General features: G+C 42.0%; 1 protein-coding gene across 26 annotated transcripts in view; it reads right to left on the reverse strand.

The window, feature by feature from the left end:
* ABLIM1 (actin binding LIM protein 1) overlaps positions 1-17,397 on the reverse strand; it is a 353,493-nt gene that overhangs the window by 54,803 nt on the left and 281,293 nt on the right. For 16 of the 26 annotated variants that reach the window (XM_030941227.1, XM_030941226.1, XM_030941231.1 and 13 more), the window contains 2 exons: positions 6,524-6,611; positions 2,863-2,921 (listed from right to left, as the gene is read on the reverse strand). In XM_030941227.1, coding sequence (XP_030797087.1) covers positions 2,863-2,921; positions 6,524-6,611 — 147 coding nt within the window. Of the gene's footprint in view, positions 1-198; positions 283-2,862; positions 2,922-6,523; positions 6,612-17,397 lie in introns of all 26 variants that reach the window. The other 10 variants (XM_010363198.2, XM_010363202.2, XM_010363205.2 and 7 more) reach the window with 1 other exon arrangement.

Here is a 17,397-nt window from a genome sequence, read left to right on the forward strand (position 1 = left end):
GCTGCTGCTCTGAATGAAAACATCCATCCAAGAAGACAACGGCCAGAGTCAGTGTGAGAGGCGCTCGTGGTGTGAGAAAAGCATCTGCTTTCTGCAGGAGCTGAAGAAGTTATGTGAGAAAAGCAGCCTGGGGGAAAAGCAACAGAAGCCTGGGCCCAGGACAGTGGCTTTGAGCCCCAGCCTAGACACAGCGCTAACCTGCAGAGACGGAGACCGTCCTGTGCGTCGAATCAGACTTTTGGGATAAAAGAAATCGGATGAAGAACGCTGAATGTTTGGCAGCTGCCATGAAACATGAGAAAAGGGAAGAATGAACACAGAAATAGCCTAAAATCAGAAGTATTATTAAAAAAAAAAAAAAAACCTTAGTGAAAACTAACTTGATAGTAAACATAAAGTGGGATCCTTTCATTGATGTACAAGTGGATTTTTTGGGTCAATTTTTGGGCCCATGTTTAAAAGCATATTAACTGGTCTTCAAGTTACAGTATATTTATCTAAGCTCCAACCCCTTTCAATTCCTCTCCATTTATTTTGGCTTAGACATTCTTATAATATATAAAGGGTAAGAAGCCAGTGAAGCCAATTGAGAGGCATTCTTGAGAATCTGTTGTTACAAATGCCCCATGAGTTCTTAAATATCAAAAATGTGGATTACTCAGTGGGGTTGCCGAAAGATTCTTAAAACATTTTCATTTCACTGTGGAAACTGCACTAATGTGAAAAGTGAAAGGCCTGGAAATCCTGGCTCAAGATTTGTGATGTGTAGACACACCCTTAAGAGAGCACAAGATGCATTTCTCTGTTCAAAACCTATTCCCTTTAACCCCCATCAACATCAGTGTGAAGCCCGGGTCTGGGCACATGGGAGCCTCTTCCTCACTTCTGGGCTTTCCAAAGACAGTGACCCAGAGCACTCTCCTGACCTCCTAAATAGTGAATGCTGGGTTTAGGAGAAGAGCTTTAGAATTCTCTGGAAGGTTTACTAAAGGAAGAAAACAAGAGCTCCTCTTGGCCAGAATGGGTGGAAGTATTTCACTAGTTGTTTTCATCAGCTTATGCAGAGAGTTTTCCATCAAGATGTAATCAGAGTATTGTTGTTTTTTAAACATCATTTTAGTCACATGATCTGCAAGCTCAAGCAATCCTGATACAGAAAAGGCCCACATTCCACTCAGTCTGGCCTCATTAGCATTCCTCTCTTCATCTCCCAAAAGACTTCATCAGAGATGAAGTTAAAATGATTACTAAAAAACCCAAAAGCAACATTAGAGAGAGAGTACAAACTACTATAGCTACTTGGGTGGTTTCTGGGCAGCATCCTCAAGCTATGCTGTGAACTTTACATTCTTATGATAAAAGTCACAATAAGGATGATCATTTGTGTTCTCATATTTTATTAAAGGTAACTCATTTCCAAAGCATCCATAGTTTCTCAAAAATCCCAGAGTGTAGAGCCCACAACCAGGTGACTATGCCTGTGTGTGACTATCCGGCTGATGGACTTCAGGGGTCTGTGTGTCAAAAACAGAGAGCGAAACCACCCTAAGTTTGGTGGGCAAATTCCTCTTCAGCTGTTCTTACCTTTATTCAGTTATTCAGAGAAAAAGTGTTTCCCCCCCTCCCCTCTCAACTTAAGATGTTCACAATAATTTTGCATTCTAAAAGCACTGCGTTTGTTCAGGGTCACAGCGAGGGGACAAGTTCCTAAAATATCCAAATGGTAAAATGTCTCCATCTGACTGATGGATGTGAATTGAGGAGGAAAAGAAAAAATAAAAAACAGAGGAAAAATATCTCCTGTGCATATGTGTGGTTCATTCAGAGAATAAAGCAAACACACTAGGAAAATAAGAGCTGTAATTCCCAAGGCAGCAGGCAAAGGGATCTGAAAAAAGGCAGAGCGAGTGGGTCTCGCTGGTAATCACTGCTCCAAAGCCAAGTCACCCCTTCACAAGTCACACATCAGTGACTAGACCCCATCAATAAACTGACCGTGCTGCCGCTGGGGATTATATACATAGCTTCTGATGCCTGCTAATGGCAGATCGAGAAGAGATTATACTACGCACTAGAGGCTGGCCTCCAAAATAAATCCAGGCCATTCTTTTCCCTGAGACAGTAAACAGGGTGCAGTCAGACTCCAGTTTTTCTATAGGTACCATTAAGTTAGGTTAACCCAAGGCACTGGAATTCATTCAGTCTGATTATTGCACTGAAAAATACTTCCCAGTCCACGTGAAAAATGGGGCATCTGAACAGGACAGAGATTATGATCATGGTTTTACAACTGTGTACAGCGCTTTGCTTCTGAAACATAAAATATTGTCATCTGGAGGTGTTCTGAGAATTGATTAATTTACCTATCTTGGTTCGTTATTATTTTCCCCATAGGTTTTATCTGACAAGCCATCAGCTTTTAGAGTCTATTCTGGTGAATTTGGATTCAGTAAAATGAGAGACCAGTAGAATGTACTAATGTAGAGCTGGGGTCAGAGTAGTGCATTATAGACTAAGCACCAAAACAGTCTGGTGAGGTCAGCAGATGCTGCACCTGGAACCTGATGAGTCATTGTTTTACCATCTGCATGATTTGACTTTTCCCTTGAATGCTTTTCTAAGAAGCTGACTAGTGAGGCCAAGGCTTACTTTGTCTAACACAAGCATTTGGAACAAAAACCACAGTACATTTAAGGTAAGAGGGGACCCCTTTCCCTAGCCAAATGGCCTTTGAACTTAGTTTGCTATAAGGGAAAAAGTCAGTAAAAAGTAATTTCACCTAAACCCTAACCCCAAGAATTAGTGACTATGAGCGTATGGCCTACAAATGCAGCTGGTGTCATGTTTTAATTGTGTTCTTACCCGCAGTTTTTCCTCGGTCTTCGTAGATTGCTTACAGTCGGGATGCCAAACAGTGGAACCTGAGAAGACAGAATGCACTGCTAAGAGCCAGGAAAATGGAAAGATACAAAGTCCTCTTAGACAGCACTTCTGAGAATGGCTCCTATCCCTCATTCCCCATTATAGGAAGGTGTTATTGGTTTATGTCCAAGTAAATCATAACACAAAAATCAGACATGTCCAAAGTCTAAGCAAGTTTTCCTGATCTAGCTCAAGCTTGTTTGATCAAGGTCATAATTCTAGACCACAGAGACCACTAACTGGGCATGAGTCTTTTGATGCAAGAGATATTTAGTTCTTAATCGTGTCTTGTTATTGTTAAACCTTATATCATCCTTTAAAAGGAATGCCTGAGTGCTTACTACAAGTTGCATTTAATTTAACAAATAGTAGGCATTGTTTATCTAACATCAAAACAACCAACCAGTTTAGTTGAGGGGAATAAAGTCAACCAGATAGTCTACATCCAGAAGCAAAACTTACTGAATTTTTCATTGATTCAATTATACATAGTCACCTACACAGAAACGAGAAATTAAACCAACTAGCAGAAAGGGTGAAAGTTAAATCATAAATCCAAAAATTTCCTTTGGCCTTGAACCTTTTAAGTAATTTTCTAAAAAGTCTCCACTTTTAAAGTAGTAAAGTAACTATTTAGGTGTTATTTTCTGTTCCTGAGTCAACAGTCTCACTTTCTTGTATTATGAAGCAATTTAACGCATGGTACCAGCATCACAGAATTAAACAAAACACTTATCTCCAATAGAAGCTCTTATCTTGTAAGAATCCAATGCCTCCTCATATGATTTTGTATGACTAGATACATACAAAATATGTCATCTATATGGTTATGGGTAAGGTTGATATGTTCACGTAAGGACACATTCAAGTGTGGCAATGGACAGAACTTAAATGAGCACTTAAGAAGACTTAAGAAAATAAAGTTACTATGTTGAAAGCAAAAATTACATAAATAAAATTCACAGTATGAATATCAGAGTTTCCAAATTTCATGATTTAAATCTTTACCTTATTTTTTTTTTTTTCTTTTGAGATAGAGTCTCGCTCTGTCTCCCAGGCTGGAGTGTAAGTGGCACAATCTCAGCTCACTGCAACCTCCGCCTCCCAGGTTCAAGCGATTCCCCTGCCTCAGCCTCCCAAGTAGCTGGGATTACAGGTGTGCACCACCATGCCCAGCTGATTTTTATACTTTTAGTAAAGACGGGTTTTCGCCATGTTGGCCAGGCTCTTTGGAACTCCTGACCTCAAGTGATCCACCCACCTCGGCCTCCCAAAGTGTTGAGATTACAGGCGTGAGCCACCACGCCCGGCCAAAATCTTTATCTCTTTTAAGCAACAACCTGTGCATACTTGAAAAGTCACCAAATTAAAATAACTTATGAGTTATTTCACACCACTGAGCTAAACTAATATTAAATTAATGGCAAGAAAAAATACATTTTATATCAGCATAATACTTTAATCCTTATTTAACAATTTTTTCCATCTTCTTAACCCAGGGCCAAAATAAACAAACAAAAAAGTCAAACAAAAAGCAGACAGATGTATAGGTCTCTTCAGCACTAACTCTGGCTCAAAAGCTGACTACAAAGCACAGGAAATCCTCTGAATGTGGAGGGCCCAGGGGTCAGGTGCAGGCTCAGGAGAAGCATTCGCTGTGAAGGTTCTGCTGAGCAGGAGTCACTGGCCAGGACACCGGGTCTGCGCACAATGGCACTATTGTTCTCCAGAGGTCAGGCACACAAGGAATGTGACTCGGACAGAACATCAGATGCTGAAGAAGATGAAACTGCTCTTTCTTCAAAGATGTGCCGAGAGGGCACGCAAAGGCTTCTGAAGCACAACTCCAGAAGGTTTAGAGTAATCCCTAGAATTCCAAATGCAGCCTTAACAGATAGCCATTTATTCGTAGCCCGAATGTATTGTATTCGTGCACAGCTTGAAACCTTCTCTCTCCAGTCTCCAGAACCACTCTGAATTGCAGAGCTGCACCCGGAGCCTCTAAGTCTCTGTTTCCAGCAGAGACAGTGTTGACTGGCACTCCTGTGTCCTAGTTTTGAGTGCCAGAATTGATAGGCTAAAATCTAAGCCCACAGACCAAATAAAGAATAAATCTGCTTTGTGCGGAGAAATGCAGAGTGACACCTGCCTATTGCCACTGCAGATGTAAGGGCTGTTGTCTGTGGAAAATGTGTCATATAAATCCTGCATGAGGCCACAGATGCCGGTGCTTGTCACTTGCCTTCATAAGGCCTTTCAAAATTCTGTGATGTTTTTAATCACAGTTTTTCAGAGTGATCATTCTAAAGCCAAAAAGAAGTTTGGGTTGTCAATTTCTCACATAGCTAGCCTTTTTTAAGGGGAGAGTAGCCAGGCTTTGCTTTAATACTCAAGAATCCTTTCTGTAGATTTTTCTAAGTTGCCTAAAAACAAAACTGAGAAAAGCCAACCACTCATTACAAGTACACATCGTGCTATCTGCAAAGAGAAATCAAGAAATGACATGCAGGTAGTTGAGACTCAGTAATTACCACAACGGAATGAGCAACAGCTCTTATGGGTTTTGCTAATTTTACTGAAAAACACTTGTTTGATTAGTAACTCTTTTCCAGCTAAAAATAGTAAAATACTTGCACAGATGGTGCTGTTTGACTAGAAGCGAATCCTCTCTTAAAGCCTCTCTGAGAAGTTCCAGAATTTCAGAGAACATAAAAACTGATCATGTATGTGCAGTGTGTGTGTGTGTATATATATATATATATATATATATAAAATCAGTTTCATAAAAACTATGATCACATATATATGGTCTATTTTATATATATATGTATGTATATGGTTATATATATATAAATAAATAGAGTTGAGGATTCCCTGTGTTGCCCGGGATGGTCTTGAACTCCTTGGTTCAAGCAGTCTTCCCAACTCAGCTTCCCAAAGTGCTGGGATTCCAATGGCTCCCTGGTAAAAAGTACCTCTTTGATACCAGAAATTTCTCTTTCAGAGAGTGGGTTCTCTCTTGTTATCTCCCATTCTCTCTCTGTCCCTCTCTCTCTCTCAATATAAGAGTTAATCATCTTAATGGGGTGAAACAAGTCTGTGACATAATTCATCAAATATGAGATTTTATTCTTGAAAACCCAAAGAACAGCAGCCCAGGAGGCCTCAAAAAGCCCTTCTCACAGGACAGTAAGAGAAGAAAAAAAGTAGCCATCAAATGAGTAACATTTCAGACATTTCTAGAAATTCTCTTGTAATCTTTTGTTTCCTAAGCATATTCCTGGGAAGAATTGGAGAGGAGGTATTGCTAATTTTCACTCTTCCCTCACATCTGAGGCATCAAATGTCGAGTCCTATTCATTTGATTAAGGCAGCATCACAAGTTCATTCGTGAACAGCCTCAGGGGCTCACTGCCAGCATGTCAGTTGCTTGGCTGATTAATACTAACTGATGAGGTAACTTTTGGCCATAATCTTCTTGGATTGGGGTAGCCTCACAGCTAATAACATGCCTCCTTCTCTAAAAACAATGAAACAAACATAGCAAGATTTCCTTTCCCCCCAGCAGGGAAAACTTCTAGTGTTCTTGAGTCCGCCTCACCTTGAAGATACATTTCCTCTCCTTCTGTGAACATCTGGTTGCATCTGCTGCATCGTGCACAGCTGGGGTGGTAATGTTTGTCACCTGCCTGCAAGAGAAAAGGTAGGGAACGTTGAGTCTACTCCTTGTCATGGATTCCAGAATCTTTTCTGGACTTGAGGATTTAGAAGAAAAGAAAAGATGCTGAAAAAGGAAAAATAATTGTCTAATTGACCAAACTTCCTACACCAACAGCCCTAGAAGCTAAAGCCAACTTCATTGAAACTGGGAGGGGCTCAAAGGCCAGCTACCCATGGCTGCCTGGAGGGGCTCCTTGCCTCTCAGCGTTTCTGGCTTCTATGTGTCCCTCTTGACCTGGATGGCTGCCAGTAACACACCATATGCCTGAGATGAGTCACTCCATCTTCCCAAAACCCCACCTTGTTGGGAGCTAATGCTGTTTCTAACAAACCAACCAAAAATAAATGACACTTATACTTAGCAAGTTCTTGCTTTCTTGGCTAAACAATCTGAAAATAATAAAATCTACCCCAATGACGTCAAGGTGAGGAAAGCTATAGTAAAATACACAATCCACTGCTTTTATCTCAAAGGGGGCCCAAAGTCTCTTCTATGCAGCTTGCAACAATCTTTTGCCAGTGGCTTACATGAAGAGTTTTCTGGAGAAGGCATTTTACTAAGGTGGCTGTGCATTATTCATGTGCATTTCACATTCCTAAATATGACAGATGCCATCACAGCAGGTATTGACTTCCCCGAAGCAAAGTGTCACCGGATACAGGGACAATTTTCTAGACAGGTGCCAAATCACATTAGAGTCACACTCCACATACACGCCTGGCAAGAACAAATCCTTTCATTCACAGCCTAGCAAAAAGTCATCGCCACCTAAGACCTCTCAGATGGACTCTGATTAAATCGTTTCCATCAATTGACCATCAAAACATTTCTTCTGCATTAACCATGTACAAGGCAGTGGCCAAGAAAGAGTTAAAAATGGCTGCATCCTGCATCAGAACCTGCATGAAACTGCAACAGGAAATCAGATGTCAGGTGGTAATTCCTTTCTCATACCTTCCTGTAAAAACTACAAGATCCGCTTAGCAACCAGTGCGTGAGGTGGTGGTGAGCCATTTAAGATAATCAGGTGGAAAAAAAAAATTGAAGTTATTTAAATTAGAAGTTAGGAATAAAAATCTTTTCAGTGGTGCCTGCAAGAAAATTCCAGAAGTGGTGCTCTTGCCCTTGTCCACATGCTACATTCATTCATTTATTTATTTATTTATTTATTTATTTATTTATTTATTTATTGAGACGGAGTCTCGCTCTGTCGCTCAGGCTGGAGTGCAGTGGTGCGATCTCGGCTCACTGCAAGCTCCACCTCCCAGGTTCACGCGATTCTCCTGCCTCAGCCTCCTGAGTAGCTGGGACTACAGGCACCTGGCACCACGCCCAGATAATTTTTTGTATTTTTAGTAGAGATGGGGTTTCACCATGTTAGCCAGGATGGTCTCGATCTCCTGACCTTGTGATCCACCCGCCTCAGCCTCTCAAAGTGCTGGGATTACAGGTGTGAGCCACCGCACCCGGCCACATGCTACTTTTTATTCATTTGTAAAATGTTTTACTTTTCTGCAGGAGGAAGGGTAAGGCTGGGGGAGAGTGGTGAGAGAAGGCAGGAAATATCAACACAAAGTAGCTCCTGCCTGTAGGACATCTGAGGTCAAATGTGAGCAGAAAGGAGGAAGAAAGAAGACATTACTCAGTCCTAAGTGCTCAATTCTAAACCAGGTTCGCTCAGCTAGGATGCCAGTGCTGGGAGGTCCAACTTAGTCCGGGCAATCTCTGGACTCTTGAGGAAAATGTTAAGTGAAAAAATAAAGGCCCGTTGACAAGAGCATGGTGTCATCTGCAGTGAAAAGCATACCTCTCAGTAAGCTATAAATAGAAAGAAATGTCTTCAAGCTGATCAAGTGTATTTATCATATTTAGTGGTGAAACCTTCATGGCATTCTCATGAAAGACAGGAAAAAGACAAATAAGACAAAGATGTACACTTTTACCAATATCATTCTACATTGTTTTCCTCCTGGCCAATGTGATGTCAAGAAAAAGAAGTATAAAGATCACGAATACAAAAATTGAGTCATATGGCTAAATAAAAAATTAACATATAAAAACCATTATTTCCTATTCACTAGCAATAAAAATTAAGTAAATGTAATGGGAAAATGGGATCCCATTTGTAATAACAACTAATAAACCCTCCAATGTAAGATCTACATAAAGCAAATTATGGAACTTAACTGATGAACATAATAGACCTAAATAGAAATATATGATATTTCTAGATGGAGAAACTAAATATTGTAAAGATGCTGATTTATCAAAAATGAACCTATTAATGCAACACCCAGTCTAAACACCCACAGGAATTTTCTCTACAGACCTTGACAGGCTGCTTCTATAAGTTTACGTGACAGAATAAATGCACACACAAAAAATACATTTTTTTTGTGAAAGAGAACAGCAACAAGGAAGGATTTTCTCTTCCTGTTATAAAATTTTTTTCTAAGTCTAAAATAATTATAGTACTTTAGTATGGGTGTGGGTGTAGAAAATCATCAACAGTACAGAAGAGAGGGATCAGCTGCATAGCTATACATACAAAGGAATTCAGTTTATGATAAAGGTAATAGTTCAAATGAGCTGAAATAATGGATTACTCAATAAATAGAGAGGACAACTGGTTCTCCACTTAGAGAAAGATAAAATCTAGATTCCTAAGTCACAACCTATACAAAAATCAATTCCAGGCTGAGCGTGGTGGCTCATGCTTCTAACCTCAGCACTTTGGGAGGGCTAGGCAGGAGGCTCACTTGAGCCCAGGAGTTCAAAATCATCCTGAGCAAAACAAGTGAGACCTTGTCTCTACAAAAAAAGAACAAAATTAGCCAGGCATGGTGGCTTACACCTGTAGTCACAGCTACTTGGAGGCTGAGGTGGGAGGACTGCTTGAGCCCAGGAGGCTGAGGCTGCAGTGAGCCAAGATCATGCCACTTGCCTTCCAGCCTGGGCAACAGAGCAAGATCCCATCTCAAAAACAAACCAAACCAAATAACAACAACCCCAATAAAGAAGTACTTAGAATATTGATTCACATGTAGCCATTACAAAACTGATGTAAACTCACATGTACACACATGGAAACGGTTCAAGCTAATATTACTAAGAGAAAAAAAATCAAGTGGAAAAATAATACCTATAAAATAACCACATAAGCTAATTGGATTCAAATCCAGTTTCAGTATTGTATGATCCTGTGCATGTGACAATCTCTCTAATCTTCAGCTTCCACATCAATAAAATGAGTAGAAATAATAGAACTTACTCCACACAGTAGATGAGAGCACTATTAGGAACCCAGTATATTGCCTGGCACCATGTTAAGTGCTTTAAAAACATAATTTTCTTCAACTCCCTCATCAATCCTATAAGGCAGACACTCTTACGATTATTTACATCAATGAGGACACACATGTGTATGTATATTGATCTTATATGTGTGCCCTTCTTGGAGAGAAGACAGGGAGAACATACCCCAACTAGTTTGCTGTGGTTACCTTTGGAGCAAGAGGTGGGAGAAGCAAGAGGTGGCCCGGAAGAAGTAAAGGAAGGGACCCTCACATTCTCCTGTGCAGCCATATCATCTCAATCCTTTATAACAAGAATGTATTTTTTTTGTTGCTGTGTAATAAAATCAAGACCAAGAGGAAAGAAAGTTCATTTCTTTTGGAGCCATGACACCTGAACTTGAGTGTTTACCCCAGCCTGTACTGGAAATGGGATCTTGGGCAGATCACAAGCTCTTGGAACCTCTGTTGTAAAGTAGAGATGATGATGATGGTGATGATGGTGGTGGTGATGGTGATGATGATGATGATGGTGAGTGGTGGTGGTGGTGATGGTGATGATGATGATGATGGTGAGTGGTGGTGGTGATGGTGATGATGATGATGATGGTCAGTGGTGGTGGTGGTGATGGTGATGATGATGATGATGATGGTGAGTGGTGGTGGTGGTGATAGTGATGATGATGATGATGGTGAGTGGTGGTGGGATGTGATGGTGATGATGATTGATGGTGAGTGGTGTGGTGTGATGGTGGTGTGACTGGGTTGTGGTGGTGGGTGGTGATGTTGATGATGATGATGGTGGTGTGATGGTGATGATGGGTGGGGGGATGGTGATGATGCTGGTGAGTGTGTGTGTGGGGTGATGGTGTTCTGATTATGATGGTGAGTGGTGGTGGGTGTGATGTCTTGATCTGATGTGGTGCGTGGTGGTGTGTTGGTGTGATGTGGTGGTCGTGGTGGTGGTGGTGGTGTGATGATGATTATGCTGGTGAGTGGTGTGTGCTGGTGCTGTGCTGTGGTGGGGTGGTGTGGGTGGTGATGGTGTGATTGCTATGCTGGTGAGTGGTGGTGGGGTGGTGATGGTGATGATGATGATGCTGAGTGGTGGTGGGGTGGTGATGATGGTGATGATGGTGGTGGTGATGGTGATGATGATGGTGAGTGGTGGTGGGGTGGTGATGGTGATGATGATAATGATGGTGAGTGGTGGTGGGGTGGTGATGGTGATGATGATGCTGCTGAGTGGTGGTGGGGTGGTGATGGTGATGATGATAATGATGGTGAGTGGTGGTGGGGTGGTGATGGTGATGATGATGCTGCTGAGTGGTGGTGGGGTGGTGATGATGGTGATGATGGTGGTGGTGATGGTGATGATGATGGTGAGTGGTGGTGGGTGGTGATGGTGATGATGATGATGGTGAGTGGTGGTGGGGTGGTGATGATGATGATGATGGTGACTGGTGGTGGTAGTGGTGATGATGGTGATGGTGGTGGTGATGGTGATGATGATGATTGTGAGTGGTGGTGGGGTGGTGATGGTGATGATGGTGAGTGGTGGCGGGGTGGTGATGGTGATGATGATGGTGAGTGGTGGGGTGGTGATGATGATGATGGTAGTGATGGTGATGATGATGATGGTGAGTGGTGGTGGGGTGATGATGATGATGGTAGTGATGGTGATGATAGTAGTGGTGGTGATAATGGTGAAGATGATGGTAATGATAGTGACAGTAATGACAATGATGAAGACAATGATGTGATGATGATGGTAATGGTGATGTGGTAGTGATCATGATGTGGTGGTGATGATGGTGATGCTGCTGCTGCTGCTGACATTGATAGTAGTGCTGGTGATGATGTTATTTTGACTATTCTGTGTCAATTACTCTTTTACATACTCCATAAACATTTAGTCAATTTGTGTCACAATAACCTAAGAAGGCAGGAAGTATTATTCTCCTTATTTTATAGATGAGGAAGCTGAGGCCTGGAGAGATTTTATAACTCCTTTATAGTCACAGTTAGAACTGGCGGGACCAGGATGCAAACCCAGGTGGTCTGGCTCTGGAGAGAGTGTTCTTACCCAGTACCACCACTACTAACCATACATTATGTCGCTGCTGTAACTACCTCACAGTGATACTGGTGTGATGACCAAAAGACATTTTGAAGATGGTGTGACACACTGCACAAAGTAATAATAATAATAGTAGGAATAACAATGTAATAACCCTCTGCTCAGAGACAGTCCCAAGGTCATTCACAAAAAGAAGGCACATTAGTGTGGTTTGGATGCCAGTAAAAGGCTGTCTGGATGCCCTGGGCAGGCATAGGACAGTCACTGTGTTCTATTAACTCACAAGATGAATGGAAGTTACATCAACTTATAAGAGTTCTATCAACTCACAAGATGAATGGAAGTTACATCAAGGCCCCATGTGGCAGGACTTTGCTCTATAAATCATTAGTAAAAAACACTACTACATATACACCATGGAATACTTTACAGCCATAAAAAAGAATGAGATCATGTCCTTTGCAGGGACATGGATGAAGCTGGAAACCATTATCCTCAGCAAACTAACATAGGAACAGAAAACCAAACACCACATGTTCTCACAGGTGGGAGCTGAACAATGAGAACACACAGACACAGGGAGGGGAACAACACTTACTGGAACCTGTTGGGGAAGGGTGGGCGGGGAAGAGCATTAAGGAAAAGAGCTAAGGCATGTTGGGCTTAATACCTAGGTGGTGGGTTGCTAGGTGCAGCAAACCACCATGGCACACGTTTACCTACGTAACAAACTTGCACATCCTGCACATGTACCCCGGAACTTAAAAAAATAATAAAATAAAATAATTATATAAAAGGAAAACACTGCTAAAAAACCTAACCCTAGCCCACTGTAATGCCAGGGATGTCTTGACCTATGCACTTCCTTCATCCCAAGATGCCGAACATGTCAACACATTCGGTGAGCCAGAGTCAAAAGGCATTCAGGAGTCTTTCTGTTTTTGTAGCAGTGCAGGCTTGAGGGGCTCCAGGGTCAGGTGCTCAAGACAAAGGAGCCCCTTCTTTGCATGTGTGAGCCACCCTTCTGTTTCATTTCTCCTTACATAGGCACCCATGACGGTTCAAAGAGAAGCCATGTGCACAAGACCAGGAAAAGTAACAGAGCTGAACACAGACGGCAGCACATATGCAAATTTACCAAAAATCAGATGTTGCTGAATCAAAATCATTTAAATTGGAGTTATTTTTAGGAGAAGGAAAAGTATTTCAGATCATGAGCAAAATGAAAGACTAAATAGTGCACATCAACAATAAGAATAGCAAACTATCACAAGAAGAGAAAACCAAACACCGCATGTTCTCACTCATAGGTGGGAACTGAACAATGAGATCACTTGGACTCGGGAAGGGGAACATCACACACTGGGGCCTATCATGGGGAGGGGGGAGAGGGGAGGGATTGCATTGGGGAGTTATACATGATATAAATGATGAATTGATGGGTGCTGACGAGTTGATGGGTGCAGCACACCAACATGGCACAAATATACATATGTAACAAACCTGCACGTTATGCACATGTACCCTAGAACTTAAAGTATAAAAAAAAAAAAAAAAAAAAGAAACAGATAATAAGTATGCAATTTATTGCAGAGAGGCTGCTGTTGACTATAAACTTTTAAAGCCCAGCAGGAGCTTTGTTGTGGCAGGTGACTGCATGAAGGCTGGTTTACCAGATACCTGGTCCCAGACGCGCAACTGGCAGCGATCCTGCCTGAGCCTGAGTGGCCAGAGGTGCTGCTAGAGAGCTCGCCAGAGCTCCATCACTGCTCTTCCCCATCTATCTTTGTACCCTGCTCCTTTAAAAAAATCACGTCCCCATTTCTGCATTTTCACATATTCAAAATGCTCTTGTAAAAAGACTACATTGCCGGGCGCAGTGGCTCAAGCCTGTACTCCCAGCACTTTCGGAGGCCGAGACGGGCAGATCACAAGGTCAGGAGTTCGAGACCATCCTGGCTAACACAGTGAAACCCCGTCTCTACTAAAAATACAAAAACTAGCCGGGTGAGGTGGCGGGCGCCTGTAGTCCCAGCTACTCGGGAGGCTGAGGTAGGAGAATGGCGTAAACCTGGGAGGTGGAGCTTGCAGTGAGCTGAGATCCGGCCACTGCACTCCAGTCCGGGCGACAGAGCGAGACTCCGCCTCAAAAAAAAAAAAAAAAAAAAAGAAGACTACATTGTGGCTAGCATGAAACTCTATGAAGAATCGACAATTTGCTTATTTAAGTGAGTTTTACAAAGTACCTGCCTACACATTCGAAGTGCAAAAAATTGTTTGCCTTTAACAGTCCTGGTTAAATCAGACATCTGTAGTTATTATTGCTATTTAGTTAATCTCTAAACTGAAGTATGAACATTAGCATACAAGCCAGGATTCTGGGGAAATAGCACCTACTCTAATGCAAATTTAGTGTAAGTCACAACATTTTTGATGAAACTCTTTGTCTGGAAGAGCAGAAAGGAGTTCTGAATTCTTTGTGAACATGAGGTAGAGGCAAAGGGCTACAAGTTTGGAATCAAGAAGTCCAAGAATCATACCTCGATTTACTATCCATAGGGCCTCAAATATGTCACTACTTCATATCTCCAAGCCTCAGGACACACATCTGAAAAATGCAAAGGGTTGGGCTAGATAATTTCAAGTCCTATTCAGCTGTAAAATTCTACATTTCTGTATGAAATCCCATACCCTCTACAAGCTCACATAGTAGTGTTAACAGAAAAGCAATTTTGGTAGAGAAAGAACATTCTTGACGGCAGAAAATGGAGTTTAACCAATGATTCCTCTGTGTCTGTTACCCAGGAGAAATTCTGAGGCCCTAAGCCCCGAGTCCATGTAATATGCTCCTGGGAATAGAAAAAGAGAATTGTAATTCTAGAATCCATCCTTGGACAGAAAATCTGCTCATCTGATAACCTGCTTAGCTCTTGGACTGCTGACTATCCCTTTTAGTTTCTTTCCTTTACCGCCTCCCTTTCTTTAGGAGTGCTCTACTTGTGACATGAGCCCAGGAGATGGGAAGATGGCCCTGAAGGTCAACCTTAATCCATTTATAACTTATGTTCTGCCTACTTTCAAAAAGGACTATCTGATGCTTATCACAGAAGGCCATGATTTTAAAACAATTGATCAAGAACCTTAAAAATCAAAAGACCCAAGCTCAGGCAAACATGTTTGTTGTGATGTGAGCTTCTTAGCAGATGAGGGCAAAAGAGGAACTGATGGGCTGCCAAAGTCTCACTGTTTGAAAAAATGGCCGCACACACTTGTCACTACAGAGGCGAGATTTCCTGATTCTAAGTTAGTAACAGTCATTGCATGCTGAAGTTCTACAAGGTCTTGCTCTGCGTAACGCTTTGTATCAAGACTTTAAGTGACTCACAACCACCCTATGAAGTAGGTAGCTGCTATTTTACAGTCTTATTCTACAAGCAAGGAAACGAAATTGTTTTACCCAAACCACCGTGCTTCCAGAAGACAGAGCTAGGGTTAGAACCCAGGTAGCTCAACTCAAGGTCCACACGTTTACCCTGTTAAAGTGCCTCCTAAAAGCACCAAAGGGATTCTCATACAGGGACCCTCAGTTACAGGACAGAAAAATGTCTTCCACAGGAATTTCACTGATGATAGGAAGTATTTAAGTAGTTGTTTTTCATATAGACCCTTGAGAAATATCAAAGACGTAGCACCGAAAGATCAGTAAATGAAGTCACTTCTATAGAGGAAGTTAAACGATCAAGGACTACGTGTGTAGTTTTGTTTCTTGTTTTATCTTAAAAGATCTAACTTGATTCAGAGATGGTGCTTAGAACCCCCAAAGGAATAAGCAAATTGTTTTCCAGTCCCTAAGACTCTCCCAAACACAGCTCTGGTGGATGGTAATTCAGACTAAGGATATACAAACACCTGGAGGCTGGTGGGTTGCTTTAGATCAGGAGTTTTCTAACTTTATTGTGCATAAGCAACACCCAAGGAGTCTTTTAAAAATGGGTTCGAGGCCAGGCGCGGTGGCTCAAGCCTGTAATCCCAGCACTTTGGGAGGCCGAGGCGGCCAGATCACGAGGTCAGGAGATCGAGACCATCCTGGCTAACATGGTGAAACCCCGTCTCTACTAAAAAAAAATACAAAAAACTAGCCGGGCGAGGTGGGGGGCGCCTGTAGTCCCAGCTACCCGGGAGGCTAAGGCAGGAGAATGGCGTGAACCCAGGAGGCGGAGCTTGCAGTGAGCTGAGATCCAGCTACTGCACTCCAGCCTGGGTGACAGAGCGAGACTCCCTCTCAAAAAAAAAAAAAAAAAAAAAAAAAAAAAATGGGTTCAATGGCCTTAAGGTGGGGCCCAGATATGAGTGTCTTTATTTTATAAGCACTGAAATGAGTCTATGCAGATCACCATGAGATGGGAAAACACTGGTCTGGGTGGTACCAAAACCACAAACCTGAGGGTGGATGAAGAGATGAGGAAGCCAAAGGGAGTAACAGAGATGTGCTGCTTACGTGGTAGGTGCATGGGTGGAAGAGAGAGGCAAAATCACGCAAGTTCCCTGTCGTGCTCCTGCAGAAAGGCAGTGCAGAGGCTGACTCAGCTTTTTTGCGTCTACTGTTTTTTTCACCCTCAACTGGGAGAGGTTCCCAATGCAACTGGACTGGCTTGATCTCTAAGTTAAACACTCACCTGTTCCAGAAGGCTTTTCTCCTGATGCAGCATCATGAACAGGCAGGATAATGAGGGCGTGCCTTGGCCATAAATATGTATTCCAAGCAAAGGTGAATAAATCAGTCTGCCCAGGCAGCTTCACAAAGCCTAGAGGGCTCTATACAAGTCTGTGCAAAGCCACCCTGCACAAATGAGAACATCCTGTAACCTACAGCCTTACTAACTGCCAGGCTTCTGAGCTCACAGATGCTGCTCTAAACACATGTGCAATGTCAGAGGAAGGGTCAGCAGCTTACCCTTCTGAGTAAGGGTGCATAAACTAGTTTAGGGAGAAATAAACCATTATACTCTAATGTTCTGGGTCCCTTTGACCACTTGCTTGAAACATAAAAGACAGAACAGCAACTTCTTTCTTTTAATGAGAAGAATAAAATTAAGAATAAAAATACAGGTGCAATATCCCAGGGTAGGTGCATATTGGCTTTTCACAGATACTGCTTTCTCATCTCCTTACAAGGAATTAATTGCAAAAACTTTAAAGAAGTCTTCGCTATTTAATAGTACTATGTAAATGTTATCTGTAAATGCATGCATCTGTAAAGGACTTAACCACTCTTTAAATTAATCTATAGATTTTGTGCAATCCCTACAAAAATCTCAGCAGAATTGTTCATAGAAATTTACAACCTGGTCCTAAAACTTACACGACAAGGCAAAGGACCT

Source organism: Rhinopithecus roxellana, chromosome 11, assembly GCF_007565055.1.
Source record: "Rhinopithecus roxellana isolate Shanxi Qingling chromosome 11, ASM756505v1, whole genome shotgun sequence".
NCBI lineage: Eukaryota > Metazoa > Chordata > Mammalia > Primates > Cercopithecidae > Rhinopithecus > Rhinopithecus roxellana.